General features: G+C 41.6%; 2 protein-coding genes and 1 pseudogene across 5 annotated transcripts in view; 1 reads left to right on the top strand and 2 right to left on the bottom strand.

The window, feature by feature from the left end:
- Positions 1-22,248, top strand: part of LOC146692549 (uncharacterized) — a 232,329-nt pseudogene that overhangs the window by 89,345 nt on the left and 120,736 nt on the right. The gene's annotated exons all lie outside the window — the stretch shown is intronic.
- On the bottom strand, positions 468-11,333 carry slc35d3 (solute carrier family 35 member D3). Its single transcript, XM_085432688.1, has 4 exons — positions 10,808-11,333; positions 8,127-8,337; positions 3,997-4,154; positions 468-3,916 (listed from the first exon to the last, which is right to left on the bottom strand). Exons 1-4 carry the CDS (start codon positions 11,030-11,032, stop codon positions 3,185-3,187), a joined length of 1,326 nt encoding a protein of 441 aa, XP_085288814.1. The 5' UTR covers positions 11,033-11,333; the 3' UTR covers positions 468-3,184.
- pex7 (peroxisomal biogenesis factor 7) overlaps positions 14,943-22,248 on the bottom strand; it is a 44,510-nt gene continuing 37,204 nt past the window's right edge. For all 3 annotated transcript variants that reach the window (XM_085432685.1, XM_085432687.1, XM_085432686.1), the window contains one exon: positions 14,943-16,297. In XM_085432685.1, coding sequence (XP_085288811.1) covers positions 16,214-16,297 — 84 coding nt within the window. In that variant the 3' untranslated portion in view covers positions 14,943-16,213. The remainder of the gene's footprint in view (positions 16,298-22,248) is intronic.

Raw genomic sequence — 22,248 nt, 5'->3', positions numbered from 1 at the left:
CTTTAGTGTCTCGTTGTTTAAAGATTTGCCTCTTTTATCTTCAACACAACAAGACGTCAGCAGAAGTTATGATTTTGGATTTCTATTAATAATAATATTAGTTACAGCCTACAACCATCTTATCTTTTATATTACTACACAAGCATAAACAAATAAAACAGAAGCTATATTTTTTACAGGGAATTAAATTGCTTTGGCAAAGTTTCTTCACGTTCATGTTAAAATGTTGAGCACAGTCACTCTCAAACGACATGTCAGTGAGCTGTGCTTTAGCAGATGCTAGCTGTTTCCATCTGCTTGCAATATTAATAATAAGCTATGCTGAGCACCTCGTGACAGAGACTGATACTGGACTAGATCCACAGAGCTTCCAAAACTATTTCTTTAAGTTCCTGTTAATATTTCTACATGTTTTCATAAAATAGTAAATGTAAAAAAAAAGATTATGTAAGGTTATTTAACCCCTGGAGGATCTAAACTTTGGTATCTGCTGTTATATTTAGTGGAACAGATGTGATCATTAGCATCAAGCCCTACTTTAAAATGTCTGCCCACAACGGCTCAGCCCACATGTGGAGGATGCTTGAATAATTCCTTGAGACGTGTGGTCGGCTCAGTGGCACACACATCTCCCTCAGAGCGGTTGATTTTCACCGATTTCATTAGAAACTGTCGGCGAATCGCCTGGAGGAGAGCAGCAAGCCTCTCCAGTTTTCTGGTGCACCAAGGCCAGATAGTTTTGCTTCCTTAGTTTCTTTTCTGAACCTTTGAGCAGTGGAAGGTTGGGCTTGTTGTTCTACTCTGCAAAGCCAGAGCTAATCACACCACAACCAAACAGTCACTGACTGCAAAAATGAGCTTTCTTCAAATGATTTCACTGTTTTTATTTTGTTGATTATCCATAACCCACACGCAGACACTGTGGGGCACATGTCACTGTTTCTTTCTAGCTCCCATGATGTTATTGAGGCTGTCAGAGGAACAGTTTGTGTTTTTAAAGCAGATTATATTAAATTCTTTGTAACCAGTATTCTCTTCAAATCCAATCACGCCAATCTGGCGAACAACAGTTAATCATGAAGCCACGTTTTCTTACACCTCCTACAAATCTTTTCCCGAGCCATTTGTAATCCCGTCCCAAAATAACATATTAGGAAGGCTTGAAGAATTAAATAATCTCCAGCAAGGTGTGCGTTAAGGGATTCATATGCATATCACAAAAGCCACTGGAGGCTTCTTTGTGCCAGATGCCTCTGCACAGACCTCCCCGTGGGCACGAATTTCTACTGGAGGTAGAAATAATAAAAAAGTATTCACAGTGCGATCTGTGGAGCCAAGACGCTTTTCAGGGGAAGCGCCGCAGTAAAACTAAGTGCTGTCATCAAATTACAGGTGTTCTGTCAAGATGATCAATCTCAGATTGTTAGGTGTACTGAACTGCTCATTTTCATTCTACTCTGCTGGTAAATAAACTTCCTTATGGATGAAGAAGAGACATCAATATTAAAGCCACCCGACCCTGCACCCAGTCATAGTCAAATGGCACAAAAAGCCTCATAAATAAGTCTTAGATAGTCTTAGATACATCTCTGGGAAAAAGCCTTCTTAAGCTAGCCTGAAGAACATCCTTGCTCGGTCCAGTCATTGTAATAACACTGGTGTGATGACAAGTGAAGAAAAGGTACTTTCACTTAAGCACGTTATGCTGTGTGGTGCGTGCTACCTGAATCACAGTCCATAATTACATCAAGCCTCGACATGAACTGAAATCAACATTAAAATTATTTTAATTATTTCTCCAGCGGACTTTGAAACGTCAAATAAAAATTCTGGAAACAATGAGAACTTCACAAAGCTTGTTTAGTGCAACCAGAACTTAAAATCATTGTGTCACTGAAGAAGGACTCAAAAGTGAAATAAGTGGAAATCAGAACTATAAGGCTTCAAATTATAATGTCTCATTTTTTGCAGCTGTATTTAATTGTATTCATACTGTGTAAACTTGTAATTACTTGTATTTGAAAACATCTTGTTTTATAATATATAAAGCAAAAAGAAACCTTTTTTAATGTACCTAGCTGACAAAAAAAAGCATAAAATGAAAAATAAATACAAGTGTTTAAAACGGCCATTATGCTCTTGTGTTTCCTTTTGGGCCATGGTGCAGTTTTTCAGTTGATCCTGTTTAAAGAAGCTATTGGAGTGTTTTTAGTTCTCTCTCTCTGTCCCTGTCGTTAAATGCATAAGCATAGCTAGTTGGGCTTCTGTGCTCAACGCCTGAACTGAAAGGCTGAGATGACCATACAAGGAATATCTGCGCTCACTGACATCATAAAGATCCAAGGATAGAAAAAAAAGTTCTGAAGTCTGAGCTCTCCTCTCACAGAGATCACCTTTACATACACCAACATTAGTTCTGAAACTTTGGCCATTTTCTGTGAACATCCACCAGTAGAAGAACAACGCATATATAAAATTAAGGAAAAGACACAGAAAAGAAAATGAGACAGAAGCGGAGCGTGAAATGACAGGATTATTATTTCACTTAATGTTGCTAAAGTAAACACAGAAACAGGAAACCAGCAGTAAAATGTGACCGTAGACCTGCAGAGTTTGAGCTGGACGAACTCAAAGAAACCCGGAGTGATTACAGCCATAGAGTCGCTCGCATGCCCACAGCCAATCAGAAACAAGATCAAAGCACAAAACAGAAACCTTTAGTTGTGTTCAGCTCCTCCCTGATGGGTGTGATTTTCAAGTTTGCACAAGATGCACTCTTTTTCTACAAGGCTTGCTCTTGTTCTGCAAGCTGGAGACGCAATCCACATCACGCTGCCTAGCCCCAACCACCCCACCGCTGAGCCGAGGGACACAAGAGGCAGGATTTATCACTGACGGGCAGCTCTGCCCAAAGCTCTTCATCCACTTTTCTCCACCACTCATAAACAACAAAGAAATAAAGCACTCAGACTTCTGTGTGATGAAACAGAGTTTTTGGCACAAAAGATCTCGTCGAGGTAATTGAAGCAACAGCAGTGAACACGACCAACGAGCATTCAGTAAGCACTAAGAGGTTCCTGGCGTACATACAGTAGAGGTTCAGTCATTTTCTTCTTCTCTGGTTTCCTTGACGTTTTATTAATTTCCTTTTCTTTTTTTTTTAGTTCGGCTCTTAGTCCCACCCTCACGGACTTTGCTGCTCCATGTTTTCGATCAAGGGGTCTTTCTTTAGGAACTGCAGATGTCTGATGGACCTCCACACTCCGACATAGCTATCACTGAGTGACGTGGCAGCAGTGGTATTCTCTTTGTGGAGGTGCTCCCTCTGCATCTCCAGTGCCTCTTTTTCTGTCATGACATGAGAATTGACACCTTTCTCACCTTCTCCCGTCCACAACTGTCCGTTAGCCAAATGGGCCGTGGCTGCTGCCTCCTCCTTGTCGTCACTGCTCGGCACTCCTTCTGTCTCTGGCTGCTCTGGATCAGATCCTGTAGTGGGACCGCTCCCGTCCAGCGGAGGTTTCTCTCTGTAAGGCTTGTCCGGCAGCCCGTTGTCCTTTCCCGCCACCTCCAGGTCCTCGTACGAGCTCTTCTTCTTTGTCTCGTAGTATTTAACCACACAGTAGGTGATGGAGCCGATGGTGTTCACCACCACACCGCCAATGAAAAGACTGGTGGGTGCAACGTCACTGAAGGCCAACATACCGACGGTGATGGTGGCGATGCTCTTGACCACACCAACGAAGCTGGTGGTGACAGCCGAGTTGATGTAGGTGCAGTGCAGCGTGGTGAAGTTCATGGCACAGCCAATGAAGATGCAGAAGATGAAGATGACCGTGATGTGAGGGTCCGTCCAGCCCTTGTATGACCAAATGTTGATGGCATCCATAGAAATGAAGGAGCACACCAGCAGCACCTGAGAGAAGCCGATAAAAATACAAAATGAGAAGCGAGAATAACGATGGCAGTAAAGTTTGAAAATACACCACTCCATACCGGTGAGGCCATGATGGCGATGGCGTACTGTGCGGTAAGCGGTCCATACTCGCTGTCCAGACTGGTTTTCTGGATCAGAACCAAGTAGGAGGCATGGATGATGACGGCTAAAACACCGGTGACGTAACCAAAGGGATCACCTGTGAGATCACCGGCACCTGCGGAGAAAGAATTTAAATCAAGTTTTTACATTTTTTTATTTCAACATCTGTAAAGTTTCTCTCGATTTTATTTACATGATATTTTTCTGAACTTTAAGTTCAGTATAACTGGGATATGATATGTTTTATCCACAGCCTACATCAATATTAATACAACTTTTTGTAACAGGGCAACAAACAATAGCACCCTGTCGAGTGCCAACTGCACCTTACTTCAGATGCCCGCTAAGTCTACGTCCCAACATTGAAGGGCGGGGCTTGTTGGATCAGTTTAGGAAGTCAAAACAACTTCCGGTCAGGAAGAGATGGTAGACTGGGTCCAGTCCCTTCACAACAGCAATTCCCAGCAGCTTTGTGCTTTGTTAAATGGATGATTTTTTTTTTTTTTTTTTATTCATCAAGACGTCTGTTTATTTGATGGGTAATTTGCTATAGTAACCTGAAACCACACACTGTCCGGGGAAAGCTTAAGTACACCCTGTAATTAAATTGCTTATAAAAAGAACTTCGGGCACAAATACTCGAAGAATTCATTATTTTCTCATGTGGTTGTGAAGGAATTTTGCAGGCATTCATTCATTCCACAGCATTTCGATCGTGTTGGGATCTGGACGTTGTCTGTGTCATTGCAGCATTGGGTTCTAGAGCTTTAACGTTACTGTGAAATGTTGAGCAGCATTTCTCAGACAGCTTCTCCTTCTGTGTCTGAGAGGTTTCCTTGTGTTTTAGCATATCTGTGATATCAAAAGATGGGAGATTGTGGGAGTTTGTAGGTGGGAAAGCTGAGGAATGAGGACAGATGATAAAGAAGGAAAGATGGAATTAATCCTGTGCTGAGCCTGTATGCTGGAAGCTTGACAAGGAAGCTTCTCATACTGAAAACAAACTACACTAACTGAAGCCTCGTCTGCCAGCGTGATGTCAGTGCTCGTGTTGTCAGTGAAAACCAACCAATACACTTGGTCAACCTGCCCATCAGATTTGGCAAACACACAGCAGTCACTTCCATTTTTTTACATATTCCATCTTTGGATTCATCCACTGCTGCTGACTGTCCCTTACAAATGCACAAGTTCCTCGTGTTTGAGAAAGTGGTGCTCATTGCTGTTAGAAAACTGCTGCATTTTTAAAGCACACAATAATACATGTGACTGTGGATATTTTTAATGTAATTGGCTTTGGGCTGGCAAGTCAGAAGTTGTTACTTAGAAACGCTTCTTGTTGGTAGAAATCAGGAAAAGACTAAAAACTACAATGAAACTCATTAGGAACTTGAGAAAGATGGTATTAAAATTATTTTTAAAAACCACAAACTTTAGTGAATCAGGTTCTGACTCATAACGACTTCCACTGTTGCAGTCGCATGCTTCTGTTGGCCCATCATCATCATCTGCAGCGATACAATGTTGCTCTTCTTCCACACGGCCCCTTTTCTATGTGAGCCTTTTAGAAATTCTTCAGTACTGGTGATGGTGCAGAATGCGCTCTGATCAGCAGCAGTGAACACCAACCATTTGTAGCATTTGCACCTTTAAAGCTCCATAGATGCACGATTTATTCCTGCAGGTAGGCGGAAGGATTTTTATACTACCTCCTCACCTCAGTGATGTTAATCCAGGATAGAGTGAATGTGACCAATTTTCCAATTCATTTAAATTCAATTCAGTTTTATTTAAACAGGACCAAATCACAACAAGAGTTGCTTTGTGGCATTTTATATTGTTATATTATAGCAGCTGTAAAAACCAGCTGTTTTAATAAAATCCGTTTTTTTATTAAAATGTTTAGCTGTTCCTTAAATTGATGTCACTAAAAGCACATAAAACAACCATTAGAAGCTACTTTATATGTTCATGGATGTGCAAACATTGCTCAGTGGGTTATCATAAAAACACCTTTAAACTCAGAGAGAATATATAATTTGCATTTTCTATTATTTTAAATCAAATTTAGAGATGACTATCCACTTCTAAAATAATTCACCACGTATAAGGCGCCACAGTTGGTCTATTATCTTTCAACTCAATGTAATTGGTGTAGCTGTTCCCCTAGGTGTTACAATCGAGTGTAGCATCCCTGATAAAGGATGAGAGGGGGGCTGGTAAAGTTGGATGGGGATCCTGTTCCATCTCAGGCAGCCATCAAAGCCGTTCGTGCCCACTAAGCACTTACAAATCCACAAAATTCTCACCAGCACTTTTCTGAGTTCATATGATTCAAAATGGGGTCAGGTATAATTTTCACAGAAGCTCAGCAGAGAGAATTGAGTGGATTTTCAAAATAAAAGCCCCATGCAAACTAAACACAGGTGTGCTCCTGGTGTGATCATCTGCCCCTTGTTAAGCATGTGTGATGTTTTTTACAACTTTTAGAATAAAGTTTAAAATCTGAATAAAGGCTCTGAGGTACAGTATGTGCCAACATACAACAGGAAGTAGACCCTGAAAAACATTCGGCTCAAAAGACTCGCTGCACAACAACATCAACCATCACAAAGGCTTATTAAACTTGGGGTGGGGGAAGGGGTCATAAGCTATCTCCCCCATAATATTAATCATGGCTGAAAGATGTGCCTCATACGCAAACTGTTGACGTGACAAACAATCCAAATGTTGCAGAGATTTGGCTAATCCACAAGGGACGCATGGAAAATGCACATCTTACATTTTTTTGCGAGAAGCGGTAATTATCATGAAGATTAAAACCCAGGATGATGAATCTGTCCATTAGATTCATATTCTGCAGAGTTCACAGTCCATGTTCCAGCAACCCCCCATCCAGCAGACTGGATTAATCCAGGAAATGAATTGTGCGTGGAGGTTTTTGTTTATGACTTCAGGATCGTTATCGCTAATGGAAGGGCAACATTTACTGCTGAGAATGATGATTAAAAGATCTGTATAAGACAGATAACTTAATGTTTAAACAGCTTTAACTGTTGTTGTTTTTAAGGATCAGCTTCAATAGTTTCTTCTCCTTTATGAAAAAAACAAATACATTAAAAGAAGATGGAAAGGCAGAGTAAACAAGTTAACAGAGGGATGAATGAACAGCAAGAGAAGGCTCTTTAAAAAGTACACGCTACACCTTTGACATTTGACCACGGACAGATGGAGTTGACCTGAAACACTTGTGCTTTAGGAATAAGAGAGTGAGGGATTGTTTCCCACAAACACAACACAAGTTAAAAGCTGTTTGAGAATCTGTTTACGGCACATCGCTTTGGCTATGTGGGTGTTACAAGCCAACCAGCCAACAGCTTATAGGACTGTGGGAGCTGCTCAAAAATAGAAGAAAACAGGTTCCTGGCACAACTTCACCAACTTCCAAGGTGCATAAAGAAAAGCCAAAAATGTTAAAACTCTGACAAGCACTGATATAGAAGCATTCAAAATGTTTTTGCAACTATCCTAACACCTCTGTTCTTTAAGAAGGTGTTTAAAGTAATCAGACGGAGGCTATGTGGACCAGTCTGCCAATAATAGACATGACTGGAGTCTCCTCCACTCTTTAATTTTTTTAATTTTGCAAATCAACATCTGTTTCAAGGCACTTTATATTGCAAAGTAAAGACCTTAAAATGTTAACTCCCCAAAATTGAGACAATCCACTACAAATAGCACTCTGACAGTGGAAATGCAGAAATGCCTTTTACAAGGAAGAGATCTCTGGCAGAACCAGACTTGAATAAGGGCAGCTGTCCAAGGCAACCAGGTAAGGGTGTAAGGGGGAGAAAGAAGGAAAGCATTTTGATGCAAAGATAGACAATGGGGCAAGCAGCTCTGGTGGGGTAGTGTGTGTCAGCACGTTAATGGGATGTGGAATATTCTTGGACTTGGGCTAAAACCTGTTAGCACGTTAGTAACAAAGACATAAACAGGACTATGGGCAGTACAGAACCCTGAGCACCTTAAACTGCCTCAGTGCACTAGTTTGTCACTAAGTGTGTGAGTGTTTGTTTGTGCTCACCAGCTAGCGCAGCTCCCCCGGTGGTGATGAGCACAGCGGTCACCACCCCGACAGACGGCACGCCGTTCCTGAGCACGCACACGCCAATGCTGAGCGTGAAGAGTGGCAGGCAGCGCTTGAACACGACGTACATGGGCAGGCTGAGGCCGCGCAGAGACCACAGCGTGAGCGTGGACTGCAGCGTGGAGAGGATACACACTGAGGCAAACTCCTGCACAGACAGGAAGAGACAAGCATCCATGGTGACACATTAACACACATTCACTTCACTGAGGACCTGACCACTTTACTCGAGTATCTTGAATGTGCTGGAGCAATAACAGAAATCTCCTTCCTGCTCAAGCTGATGCAAACACACATTCTCAGGCCTGAAACAGACTTGAAGTGTTTCCATGTTTCTGCGACTAAAATGAAACTTGTTTGCATCTACATAGCGCTGCCACAAACGATTATTTTGATAGTCGACTAGTCACCGATTATTTTTGCGATTAGTCGACTAATCAGATCATCCATTGGAGGTAAAACGTACAGCTTATTGCACCAGCAGCATCTGCTCTTATATAACTATCATTAGCTTACAGCTTTAAGTGTTTAAGGTGTGTGCTAACTAAAAATAAAGACAAGATGATAGTTTATTAAATGTTAATGACATTTGCAGATTGTTTCGGTGAAGTTTAATAAACTCAGCCGTCTGCTCCTTGCTCTCTAAAATATAACAAGACACTGGAGTATATTCTCCAGCATCTCACACTTCTGATAATCAGCTGTCTGCTTGACGTTTATTCAGCTGTGTAAAAACTATAACTTTAATCTCAGCCAAACAGATTTACTCAGGAACAAATGAAAACCAAAAAAAAGCCAAACGATAACATTTTTAAGTTATCTAAGCGACTTATATATCATGTTTAACCTGAGTAGCGAAAGACGGCGGTGGGTTTGAAAACGATTTGCCGGGAGTCCGGTGTTCTCACCGGCTCTAGTGAGCCTTGCCCCCGGCTAGCTATCGAGCTAGTGGGTAACAGACGTCTCCGAAAACGTCGGAGCGCTTTTGAAAATATGCGGTGTCTTGATAAACTGAGCAGATATTTGAGGTTTACACAGCTACATTCTCGCTTGAAAATATGTTAAACGTTTATTTTGTGACCCAGAAAGAATAATAAGAGTAATATTAAAACTAACTAGCTGCCGCCATTGTTGGAAACTGAGCAGGGCCGTGCTATGAATTCTGGGATATGTTGGGCCACGAAGTATACACCCAACCCATCCTTCAAATCTGGGGAAATGAAGGGCGCATTTGTCGGAGTCTTCGAATTTGAGCAGTCTTCGTCGTGTCGCTGTAATGTAATTGGCCTACAAATGCGGGCACAGGAGGATGTGGTTCCTGAATTTGGACACAGCTACGATACCGGACACTGCTTCTGCAGTGTGGTCAGTATTCAGATACCTGGATAATATTCGAGCGGCACAGTATTTACCACTCCAAAACACTGAGGGCACTGCACTAAAGAACTCCACTTTTATGGTAGTAGTGTCAGTAAATCGCTACACTTCAGAACTCCACTTTAAGTACAGCATTTCCCCTGAAATGTAGCAAAACAGAAATGCCTCAGATTTACACTGAAGTCCAAAAATCTCAGCTAAATCTGCCTCCTAAAGCAGCAGTGAGTGCAGCTGGAGTTAATGTGCTGTGCCTGAACGTGTAGTATTTGTACTTTCATCCAGAAACACTCGTTGTGTTCGACGGATCAGGCCTTGGGTCTCAGTGGACTCTAACCCACAGCCTCTGTTTAATGTACATCGACTGTCATCATTTTTCACTGTCGAGGAGGCGAATCATACAAATGCAAGCAGAGGTGGAATGACCGCAGTCGTGTCTCTGTGTTGTTCTGATGCCTCGTTTATACCCTGTTTCACTGAGTGAGATATGGGAGGCCTGTTCTATGTAAAAACTCACATTAATTATGAATGATGAGGATGGCAGCTCCAATACAGTGTTTAAACTCAAAGATACAGCTGAAGTGAAGAAGAACATTAATAATAAAATAAAGATAAATAGACTATAAGCATCCAGTATGATGAGTTCAGTTCTCAGATCTGGACGTTTTTAATGAATAAAAAGAATCTTGTGAACAAAAAAGTCGTTGATTTCTGAAAAGCTCCTATTCCTAAAAGCTTTGGCAAACACAAGCTTTGAGCAGGTGTCATTTATTTATTCTAATTACATTGTTTTTAATGATGAAGTAGTAAAAACTGAGCCCGTCCCCAGAGACTGCTGAATTAAACCTTACAGGGTTTAAAGGAAAACCATCTTTGTTATACAGTGTGTGTGTGTGTGTGTGTGTGTGTGTGTGTGTGTGTGTGTGTGTGTGTGTGTGTGTGTGTGTGTAACAGCTCAATGAGTCCATGCAGAATATACAGTCTGTTATTACAGTTATTTAAACTGCAGTTTAAATGAGTGACCGTGGATTTAGAGAAAAATCCGTTAAAATGCGTTAAAAAAGTAGTGAAACTGATTTCACTACTTCACTAAGTATAAATACTTGAATCTGTGTATTTATAATGAATACATTTTGAATAGTGAAGTTTTGATCTAAATAACAGAAATATTACATTTTTGCGAGCCTCTAAATGAATAAAGTGAATAAAGACACTTTGTGGAGACTTCCTGTCACACTGGTTACCTTGGCGAGCTGCAGGCTGAACGGGGGGATCTCGACCTTCCCCAGCCGCCTGAGGGTCTCCAGGGTGAGCATTGCGGTGCTGCTGGTCAGAAACTGTATAAGCGTGAGGAAGCCGAAGTGATAATTACTGATGAGGAACTTCAGCAGGATGTTCAGGGAGCCCGAGAACACGCCGTGCGCCACGGCCACGGAAATTCCCAAAAGTCGGCTCTTGAACACATCCATGACGGGGGCCAGAGAGGAGTCGGTGTCGGGGAGCCCTGTGGACAGGTTGGGTGCTGCCAGGCGCGGAAGAGGAAGGACTTGAGGCTGCACAAAGCCCGCTGTCCGCGTTCAGGAGCGTTCAGACGGAGAAACGTAGCAGGAGCTCGCGCTCGGAGTCGGTGCTGCACGTGACACAAACTTTAGTTTCCACTGAATCATCATCACCCGTGGACATTCTCCTCTGCTTCTTTCTCGGAAAATAAAATCAGACGAAAAAGTCCTGCAGAAGTGGGAGAGCGGCGCAAACAGCGCAGCAGCCTCTCCTCGGAGCGCGCACTCTGTAATGACATTTTGCCGCAGAGCCTCTTGGCTCAGAACCGTGGGGGGTGGGGGGGCAGGGGGCGGTGTTTACCCGCTCCATCAATGAAGTCACGGAGGATACATGACCGCGAGTGTCTGCGTGGAAATGTCTTTATCTTTGTTTTGAGAGGCAGTTTAAATATTCATGACTTTGATTCGGCACCTCCTCCTCTTCATCAGAGAGAATAACCCTCACGAGCCAAAACCAAAAGATGAAGATATTAAATACTCTGTAATATTAATTCCAGCTATGATAAACATTTCTGTGTGCAGGGATCGGACCAGTGAGAGCGCATTCATCGGATTTTTGAGTCAACAACAATTTACTAGATTATTTATCCATGCTTTGGTGCGTTCTGTAGTTTGTTTCTTTGTGGGGGGTTTTCGTGGCTTCTGATTATTTCCCGTTTTTCCCAGAGTTAGTACTTGACCCCATACATACATGTCTCTGTGTCTTTGGTAACACTTTATAATTTGGCTTGAGACTAAGGGCTTTATTTCTGAGTAATTAACCAGGATTTATTTGACATGATAATGTAGCCTAATTATGTTTATGTACAATTACTTAAAAGTTATACTGTAAGTAAATTTGAAGTAAAGTATAAGTTAAAAAAGGACAGTTAAATAATAGAAAAATAGATAGATATTTCCTTGTTTTCTATACAAATCTAACTTGTTACCTCCTTATTCAAGACTGTTCAGTTTTATTTATACAGTGCCAAATCACACCAATCGTTGCCTCAAAGTACTTTATATTTTAAGTTAAAGACCTAAATAATACACAGAAAAAAGTGAAAAGCCCGACAATTATGAGCAAGCGCTTTGGTGTCCTTTTAAGAGGACGAAACCTCCAGCAGAACCAGGCTCTGGGAGGGGTAGCCATCTGCCGTCACTGTTACTCTAGTGTAGCTACCTAATTGTACATAAGTATAATTACATTGTAATTTCAAAATATAATAATAGAAATTAATTAAATTACAGAGGAATTACGATTTTAGTGACGGCCAATTACTATAATTTGATGGGAAAGGTGGAAAAAGACCTTATTATTGAGCTACAGATTCCAGATAAACTCTACAGTTGTAGAGCTAAAGCTTACATGAGCATCCATCCACTTTGTTCCTTTGCTCAGAGTCATGACGGGGCCACAACCTGTCTCAGGTGTGGGATTCAGCGTGGGTCTCCAGTCTGAAGCAGGGAGCCTTTACATACATGCAGGAAACAACGAAACATTACCAGGTAGATTGATAAAGACTAGACCTGTACACTCTGTATCTGGCATATCTGAGCAGTCATTTCTTCCACCTTAAAATCTGAACTGTTCTGATTCAGAGAGCAAAACGTTTATTTGGAGGTGTAATAATCTCCTAAACTCCGTCTGCTGCGGATCACAGCCGCCAGTGCCGACGAGTACGACTGTAAAGACTCAGCAGGAGTACAGATGACTGTAGCCGTGTTTACCTCTTCTGCAGTTCAGTCTTAATCAGATTTATTGCCGTGACAGATCATAGATTTATACGCTGCTGAAGCTGAAAACCGCACAGCGTGGATATAGGATGAAATAATCAACAGATTTTACAGATATTAACAGGAAGCAGCTCAGCATGTTCAGTGCAGGGCCTCGGAGTCTGAGTGTGGGCTGGAAGTAGGCCTATTATCTTTTGAAATATATTAATTAATCTGTAAAATATGAGAAATAAAAAAACAAAGATGCTAGAAAAATCTGAAAGTGCAGCTGAAAACCCCCCCAGAGAAAATCCTCACACTAAAGACGCTGAAATCAGAGGTTTACTCGATTAAAGACCTCGTGGATGAGCTGCTCATTTATTTGCACTAAACGAGTTTTATTAACTCCGTGTTTCATGGAATCGGCCCGGATCTGTGGAGCAGGTTTCAGGTTCTCTGTTCTCCAGGTGTGTAGAGAAATGAAATGACACATTCTTGGTTCACCTCAGCAGACTGGGCACCTGATCAATCGTGGGACAACGACAAGCCAGAATGTGAAGATACACCTGCATTTATACTCGTGTAACGCATCTTCAGCCCTTCTTTGGAGAAAAGCACCCCTGACCTCACATCTGTGGCATCTGCAGGAAGCTGAATGAGTGGAGGATTTTGGAGGGTACGTCACCTGAATAAATGCAGTGGCTGTTGGAAGCGCGTGCCCGATGTTTGCAGGTGTGCGACCTACTGTAAAATATTCCATCTACATAACTGATATCAGCATTAAACTGGTGGATAATTTCTCACTCACAGAGCATTAATAACCCTTGTGTGTGTCCTCTTGCATTTGAGCCCTTCATGAATGGATGAGAGTGTGAGAGGATTCAGATCATCAAATTTAACCCTTGCCCAGCATGCACAGACGATGAAACCTGGATATCGCCGCACGTGTAACAGTATAAAACAGGGCGGGGACTCTGTGACGTCCCCGCTTCCAGCCTTGAACTGAGAAAGTGATGCTGCTGCGGGGATTTCCATCCCTGTGTTCTGGCCACCAGCTCATCCCGAAGATCCTGGATGAGGCTGAACTCGTGTTGTTCCGCATCAGACACAGAAAATCATTTCTTAATGGAACAATTTATCTACTGCAGTAGCCTATTAAGATTTCCCTTCGATAGAGCTAAAAACAAACAACAACAAAAACCCTCTATGTATATTTTGACGTCTGCCATGATCCTGGAGAAACAGACATCTCTATTTTTCATTCCTTTAAGCCTCCTCCACCTCCTTATCGAAAAACAGAGACTCCACCATCAGTCGTAACAGGCGTGGAAATGACTTGGACAATATTTTAATTGAAATATTTCATCAGAAAATCAGTTTGCAGGCCACAGGGAAGGGAAATCCGCCCTTATCGAGCTCAGACCATTAGCTTCAATTAACACGCGGAGAAAGGAGAAGACGGAGGCGCTTTCAAACGTTGGGAAAACGGGCCGAGGATTTAGACCGGAACTCGCTGAGAGAGGGAGGAGGGGAAACTGCAAATACATGCATGCATTGTTCTAGAAACTATAGGTAATATAGATTAGGCCGAGTAATTTAACTTCAAACACAGAACTTAACAGCCGTGAATCCATTTTTAATATGGATTTCCAAATGAATGTGTAGCACACAATCACGGCGAAGGAATGAGAAACCACGTCGCCTGAAGCCAGCGACAGTTTCACCCGTCTGTGGGCTCGTACACAATGTCTCATTTCATTTTGAACTTAAACTGAACAGGTTTTTTTTTTCAACACTGGCGGAAAAATATCAATATTAAAAATATTACAATTTATATATATAATCAACATTTTATGTCAGTGAAACCTGCAAAAATCGAAAGGACTCAAAGGTTATTTGAGATTTATCTAGAAGACACTGAAGAGTCTCACAGCATGTAAAATGATGATGTGAAATAATTCATCTTCCTGGACATGAATTCGTCTTCATGTAAACAAACATCAGTGTCAGTGTGATCATCCCCATTTTCTTCCAAAGTGAGGGACAGACTTTAACTTTTCATTTTCCCCGTATGAAAATGTTCCAGTGATACAGATGTGCGTGTTTCACAAAAAATGATCCACACTATTAAAATTAGCTTTATTCAAGGCACATCGCCAAACACTGAAGCCGTCTCAACTGACTGTGAAATAAAGTCACCGTAAACTTTTCAGTGACGTGTGAAACATGAAGGACATTTGCAGTTTTAAACTCAAACTGATTAGAGAGTACAAAGGTTAAAGTTCAACTCAGACACAAAAATATCCCTGATTGAGAAACAAATGATAAATTAACTTGCAGCAATTAATATTAAAAAATAAAAACACTAAACACACGGATGATGGGGAGACCTGTTTCAGTCCAGTGTGAGGTGTTAGCTTCACTCCTAAACTCCGGAGTTTTTCCAAAGTTCCCAGGTCTGAGAGCAAACAGTATAGCTGTGTGTTTGTGTGTACGGGTTCTTGCTATCTTGGTGGGGACCAAAATCTGAAATTTACTATACTGGTGGGGACCAAAATCCAGGTCCTCATCAGGTTGAAGGCATTTTTCACACTCAAAATGTGGTTTTAGTGTCAAGGTTACAAATGGGTTATGGCTAGGCTAGGTTTAGGGTTAGGGTAAGCGGCTAGGGAAAGCATTATGTCAATGGGATGTCCCCATGAGGAATGCAAACCAGACGTGTGTGTGTGTGTTTGCGTGTGTGTGCATGTATCTACCACACTTCCATGGTCAGTTAGAATAACTCAACATGCCTGTCTCTGGACAGTGGGAGGAAGCCAGAGTACACACACAAAAATGTTTGAACTAGAAACCTTCCCACTGTGAGGCAACAAACCCAACCCCTGCACCACTATGCCACTGTAGTAGGCAGCATTGAATACGGGGGTGCCACTGTTTGATAATGTGAAATGCCCAGAATAACAAAACCAAGAACAAAAGTTATCACAGTAAAATATCTGCTTTTCAAACACATGCCAACACATGCTTTATTCTGACAGAGTCGATCACAGTCGTGGGACCGAGTAATGTCCAGCTCATCTGCCCAAACATGATGGCTGGTGTTTTCCAGTTCCTATGGAAACAAGGGTCCAGTAGCCACCTGTGAAACTTATGTTTTCAGAATTTTGGCTCCGATTTGGTACCAAAGTGTCAGAGCAATGATGTCTCAGTGGCGTGTGTCTTAACCATTCACAGTTTGAGGCTCGGATTTTGAACAACGTTGTGGAAGAAGTGAAGAGTCGGGTGTGCGTCGGCGAAGCAGTCGTTATGGTTCAGGACGAGGCACTGGCTTCATCGGGGAGAAGTGCTCGAATACCAGCGCCGAGGTGAAATCGTCCTCAGAGGTCTGTGGGCATTTTAAGAGGCTGCACTGTGCGCTCCCACCGACAGGCACGCAGGTGTGTACACCTTCACCGTCTCGTCCCAGGAACAGTCCACCACCTGCATACACACAACCACACACATGCTGTTCAAGAGCACCTCACACTCACATCGGGATTTGAACCTGCAGCATCAAATGAACCGAATCATCCATCCATCCATCCATTCACTTCCGTTTATCCTTTTCAGGGTCGCGGGGGGCGCTGGAGCCTATCCCAGCTGTCATAGGGCGAGAGGCGGGGTACACCCTGGACAGGTCGCCAGTCTGTCGCAAGGCTAACACACAGGGACAAACAACCATTCGCACTCACCGAGTGAGTGAATCAATAGAACAAAAAACATCCTGCAGTATGCAGACGTATTAAACATGTCAGGCTGACGATTTACAGAATACGGTGCAAGAAACATCTGGAATACTTCTATTTAATGACACTCATAAAAAAAAATTTAAAAAAACAATAAACACTAAACACAAAGCCACATATTCTGTTTCCAGCTTCTAATGGGTTTAGGATTTACTGCTTAAAATCACAGTAAAATCATGTTTTTTGGTGCTTGAACAAACAAGATGATTCCTGAGGCTCTGCAAGTCTGAGTCGGCATTTACTGACAATCCTCGATGGTTCAAGTAAGGAATGACTGACAGTGAGAGAAGAATCTAATGCTTTCACTCCGTAATGATGGGAAAACCCCATTATATAGAAATTTCTGGATTTTTATATTCATATTAATGAAAACTGAAGTCCCTGAAAGATGGAAAAATGAGGCTCATTTCCACCACACGAGGTTAAACACAGATTTAATCCAGGACTATAAAGCAAGCATCGACATCACTGACAGAAACATGTCTGAACCAAAACTCTCACAATTTATATACTTTTAGAAATCAGAAGATAGAGCTTGTGAAGATTGATGTAAAGTGAAGCACGTATCCAGAGAAAATCTGGAATAAACTGAATGTTCTTTTCTGCAGCAAAAAAGAAGATGTGACTGGGCAGGTAACAGCTGGTTCTCTGTGGTAAAGTTAAATCACGCTCAAGCTTCCAGCTGAAATTACCTGCAGCTCTGAGACAACAGAGGAGTTCGGGTTAAGTGTGGTCTCTGTCTCCTCTCACAAACACATCAAAGTGTTCCACCTGAATTAGCTTCCATTATCAGGTCGGGCACAAAGGAGTTTAGAGAGCGTGCAGACTCCAGGTCTGCACAACAAACTCTCTTTTCTTTCCTGTGTTTTGCCTCCAAAGAACATCCTCTCAGGTTTGTGAAGGCTAGTTTAAGAGCTGTCCATCGACATAAATCCATTTATTGCACTTCATCCTCTTGCTTTCATCAGTCTCCACTGATTCACCAGCAGGTTGAGCAGGACTGAGAGTGTATTAATAAAAACATGCTTTTATATTTGCAGTATTTTCTCTTCGTCATCCAGGTTTCATCTCAGCTGCGGTGGTTTTACATCAAACCACAGATACTGAGTGTTTCCCAAAAGCTCGTCAGTATGAATGAAGAGGAAAGAGTGTCTGTTAAGAAATAACATTTGATTTGGGTTTACTTTCACAGCACAAACACATAAAGCAGTCACGACATCAGCTGAGAGCTAAATCATAAAAATAAAAAAGTCATATTTTTGTGTTTTAGAGTTTTCTGGGACTGTCAGCTTATTCATTCATTGGGTTAAAAGTGACCACAGCGCTTTAAGAAGGTGGAGCCGGCCGGCTCAGATGAGTCGAGGTAGTTCTTAGTTCAACCATCCAGATACCAGAATATTTACTCAGACTGACTCGAATCAGAACAGGACAGTTTGTCAGTGTCAGTCATGTTAAACTCTTCATACCCAAATGTTTCCTGTACTTTCATGTAACTTTTTCTTTTTCTCGTCTTTCAGACAGCGTCATCAACGAGACATCTAAGTCTTAAAGAACAACCACCATCCACAAGAGTCCTGATCTTAGCATCGCAGACTATGAGGTCTTGTTCGTATGTACATGGGTATCGATAACTTTGTTTCAGCCTTTAGCCCACTTCTTATTCTCAGTGATGGAACCACATTCAAGAAGAAAGACATAGGAACTCTGACATCAGAGACCAAAAACTCACACTTCATTCATCTAAGTGCCAACACTGCAGACGACCGAGCCATCATCCCCTCCCCCATTCCTCTTGGATGATTTTAAACGACCTGCCTGCTGAAGACTTTGAAAAAAACGGTATCTGTATCCGATTTCTTTCTTACTGCAGTTTGTATGAAGCTAACTAATAAAACATTTTGTAATTTTAAAGCCTTCACATTTAAATTTCAGAGCCTAAATTTCATTTTATACTTTTTGGTTGTTTAGCTGGTGCATTTTTACAAAATCAGATAGTGTTTGTAAGTCACACAATACAGCAATTCGAGGACAACTGATACGTCAAGAGTAGAAGGAAAAACAGTTACCCCCAATAAGGCAGGAATACTGTTTACCCTAATCTCTGCCATTTCCATCATGTTTCCCCTTCACCACAGTGCCACTGTATACAGAAACCGTAAATTCATCTTTTTGAACATTAGATTTATATTTATTTAGCACTCTTTTAGCACTCTTTGACACTCTTTGGTAAGTCCACATGTCAGGGGTCAGGCTTTTTCATTTGGAGCATTTGCACTAGGGATGGGTACCGGTTCTGACATAAACTGTAGTAACCAGACCGAAAAGCAGCGCACATTTCGGTGCTTTTTTTTTTCCTGAGATGTCACACACTTTGGATTCCAGCCAATCATTTTACCTTTGCGAGTGTAGCAGGCGGACCCAGGTACGTACGTTCTTTTAGAGCAGAGCTACAGATTAAAAATGCCCAAAGCGAAGCGGTCAAAGTCTGGCTGCACTTCACAGCAAAAGATGCAAACTCAGCAGCCTGCAACAAGTGCTTTAAGGTGATACTGTGCAAAGGAGGTAACACCTCGAATCTGGTGAAACACCTGGCGACATATAGCATTTTGTTAAAAGCCGAGAAATGCGCCGTATTTGATAGCTTGCTGCGAGACCTCACACCGAGCACATTTACTGCGCGTGGGTTGCCTGTTATCTGACCCGGAGCAACATTTCCCAAGAACCCGAAGAATAGAGTCCTGGCCCGTAGCCCTGCCAGTGTAGCAGAAATGATGAGGATGATGATGGCAGCAGCAGCCGTTCTTCTCTGCGTGAGTAGCTTAATGTTGTTCATGTGTAATTTACGTTGAGTAGGCTAACCACGTTATTAAATTAATGCATGTAAGGTGAACTAGCAAACACCATCATAGCTACATGTGGCTGTCTTCTTGTTTGATGGCAGATACTCCCTTCACCCTGGCCAAAAAGGCTAAAATGACCAAAGAAAAAGTGGAAAACAGTTAAACATGAGAGGATTAGGACAAAGTTTGTGTTTTTTCCATTATTTAAGCACTGCTTCCAGCCAAGAGTGATGCCATATATGCCCCATAGCTACAGAAAAGGCTAACATTGTTATCTTTTTACAAAAAAAACCAGCTGAACATGAGAGGTTTTTGGACCAATTTTGTGTTCTCCATTCTTTAAGCACCGGTTCGAGCACCGTTTAAGCACCGGCACCGTTTCAAAAGTACCGGTTTGGCACCGGTATCGGATAAAACCTAAACGATACCCATCCCTAATTTGCACGATGTCATACAAATATTCAGTGTAAGTTAATCAATAAGAAATAAAATTCAACATTTTGTTTGAAACAAACTCAAGAGGTAAAAAATCCTGACTGAAAATATTCGGCTGAAGTCTTTTTCCACAGACAGAGCTTTCAGACGATCCAGTGAAGGAGAAAATACAGCTGCAGCTCCACCTCCCTCTCTTTACTCTATAATCAGCCGGGACATGGCTATCATCTGAATGACATGCCTCAGCATGGACGAGGCTATCAGCTGAATGACACACTGCCTCACTGTCATCTGTCCCAGCTGCAGAGTGGCTCATGATTTCAGCTTTCAAAGTACAACCCTGGTTCTGCTTCACTTTCGTGAATCTTAAAGATTTGTGCTGTTGCAGGTGTTAGAAGCAGCTTTGCGTTGGATTGAACAGTGAAGAAGACGCGGGATGAAGTCTGCTGGGTGCTGTTGAGGTTGTAAAAACAGAACTGATTGAAGAAATCCTGCTCTGTAAATGTGCTGCAGGTTTAACTTGCATATCCTTTGATTTGTTATAATCCATCACAGAGACGGAGGGCGAATTAAACACCCTAACTGGTTATTTTTACCTGCCGTGTTTGCTTCCTAAAGTTATAAAAATCCATACACACCATTAGCCATGAGCTGGGTATGGTCAAAAGAAATGTTAACACATGTTCAGATTATATTATTGTTTAACTTGATCAATTTAGCGTGTTTCAGCTACTGCTGATTTTTACACTCACCTGCCATCTCTGACTCATCTGACAACCCAACGCCAATAACACTAAGCTGAGGTTTTTACCTGATTGGTTAAAAAGTGGCTTGAAGAGGTGTTCAGCATTTGGATTTAAGAGGTCAGGTTTAAAAACAAAACATAGATGCACTCTTGAACTTGAATACCTGCAAATTGCTTTTGTGAAACAGTTTCATAGCAGCAAAAGTCTGAAATGCTTTTCAGGGAATTTTTAGAAGTAATAAATGCATGAACTAGTTTCTCAGCATCACTTTGAGACAGGATATTTCTAATTTTAGAGATATTGTACAAATGGAAGAACGCAGTCCTACATATTTGTTTAATATGTGCATTGAAGGACATATCCTGGTCAAAAATGACTCCAAGATTCCTCACAGTGTTACTGGAGGCCAAGGTAATGGCATCCATCCATTCATCCAGATTTCTAGAGCCGAGTACAATAAGGTCAAATTTATCTGAATTTGGAAGCAGAAAATTAGAGGTCATCCAGGTCTTTATGTCTTTAAGACATTCCTGTATTTTAACTAATTGGTTTGTGTTATCTGGCTTCATGTATAGATAAAGTTGGGTGTCATGTATGCTATGCCTTCTGATGATACTGCCTAAGGGAAGCATGTATAATGTAAACAGAATTGGTCCTAGCACTGAACCCTGTGGAACTCTCCATTTACATGTACAAATTGGGGTCTATTAGATAGATATGATACAAACTACTGCAGCGCAGTACCTGTAATACCTACAACATGTTCTAGTCCACTGTCAGAGGCTGTAAGAAGATCATTTGTAACCTTCACTAAAGCTGTTTTTTCTGTACTGCAATGAGCTCTGAAACCTGACTGAGACTCTGTTTTTGTGTTCGACTGTGATCGCAGTAACCACACTACCACCTTTTGTCCATCGGGCTTTCCTCCTGCTCCATCGAATATCTGAATCAGACTTAACAAGCTTGGATGGCCTTTCAGGGAATGAGTAAGCAAAGTGGCCGTGCAGTGACTCAGCCACTGAGATGAGGAATGCCCTTCTTTAATCAACTTTAACAGCCAGTCGTAAGGCAAAGAAGGCAAAGGCTGCCAAGACTGCAGCAAAGCACAAAGAGGGAAAAATGTACAAAGAAAGCAAGAATAATAAAAGATGTGTGATGAGGAGAGGTAAGAGAAGAAAAAGGCCACAGGAAGAAATAGTTTAAAGTCTGAAGAACGTTTCATGTCTCCTCAAATATTTTTTATTTAACATAAGAAAAACATGAATGAAATGAGTAATTAAAAGACTAATAAGCTGGTGGCAAAATGGCACTCTCAGGCAAAAGTCATGCATTTATGTAGCAGAATATACACATTTAATCGTTGAATAGCACTGCTTCAAGGTACTTACTCTTTATGAATGTACAAAGAGTTGTTCAGTAAATCCATTCACTGTTTTGTCTGTGACATATCAAAGCAGCAAAGTCCTCAAATGTCCACCCCACCAAAGACATCCCCTTTATGATGACAAAGAGTAAATACAGCGAGAACCACAGAAATGTGTCCATTTCTGATCTGAGGGGTAAAAATAACACTAACAGACTTTTTACTTTCAGCTTTGGTAACTAAGAAACTTAAAAAAAAAACA

The sequence above is a fragment of the Copadichromis virginalis genome, linkage group LG15, assembly GCF_057382275.1.
Source record: "Copadichromis virginalis isolate Kocher_CV1m ecotype Utaka linkage group LG15, C_Virginalis_male_GT1.1, whole genome shotgun sequence".
In the NCBI taxonomy this organism is placed as follows: domain Eukaryota; kingdom Metazoa; phylum Chordata; class Actinopteri; order Cichliformes; family Cichlidae; genus Copadichromis; species Copadichromis virginalis.
The sequence above is the reverse complement of the archived record's forward strand: the minus strand, read 5'-3'. Positions and strand labels throughout refer to the sequence as shown.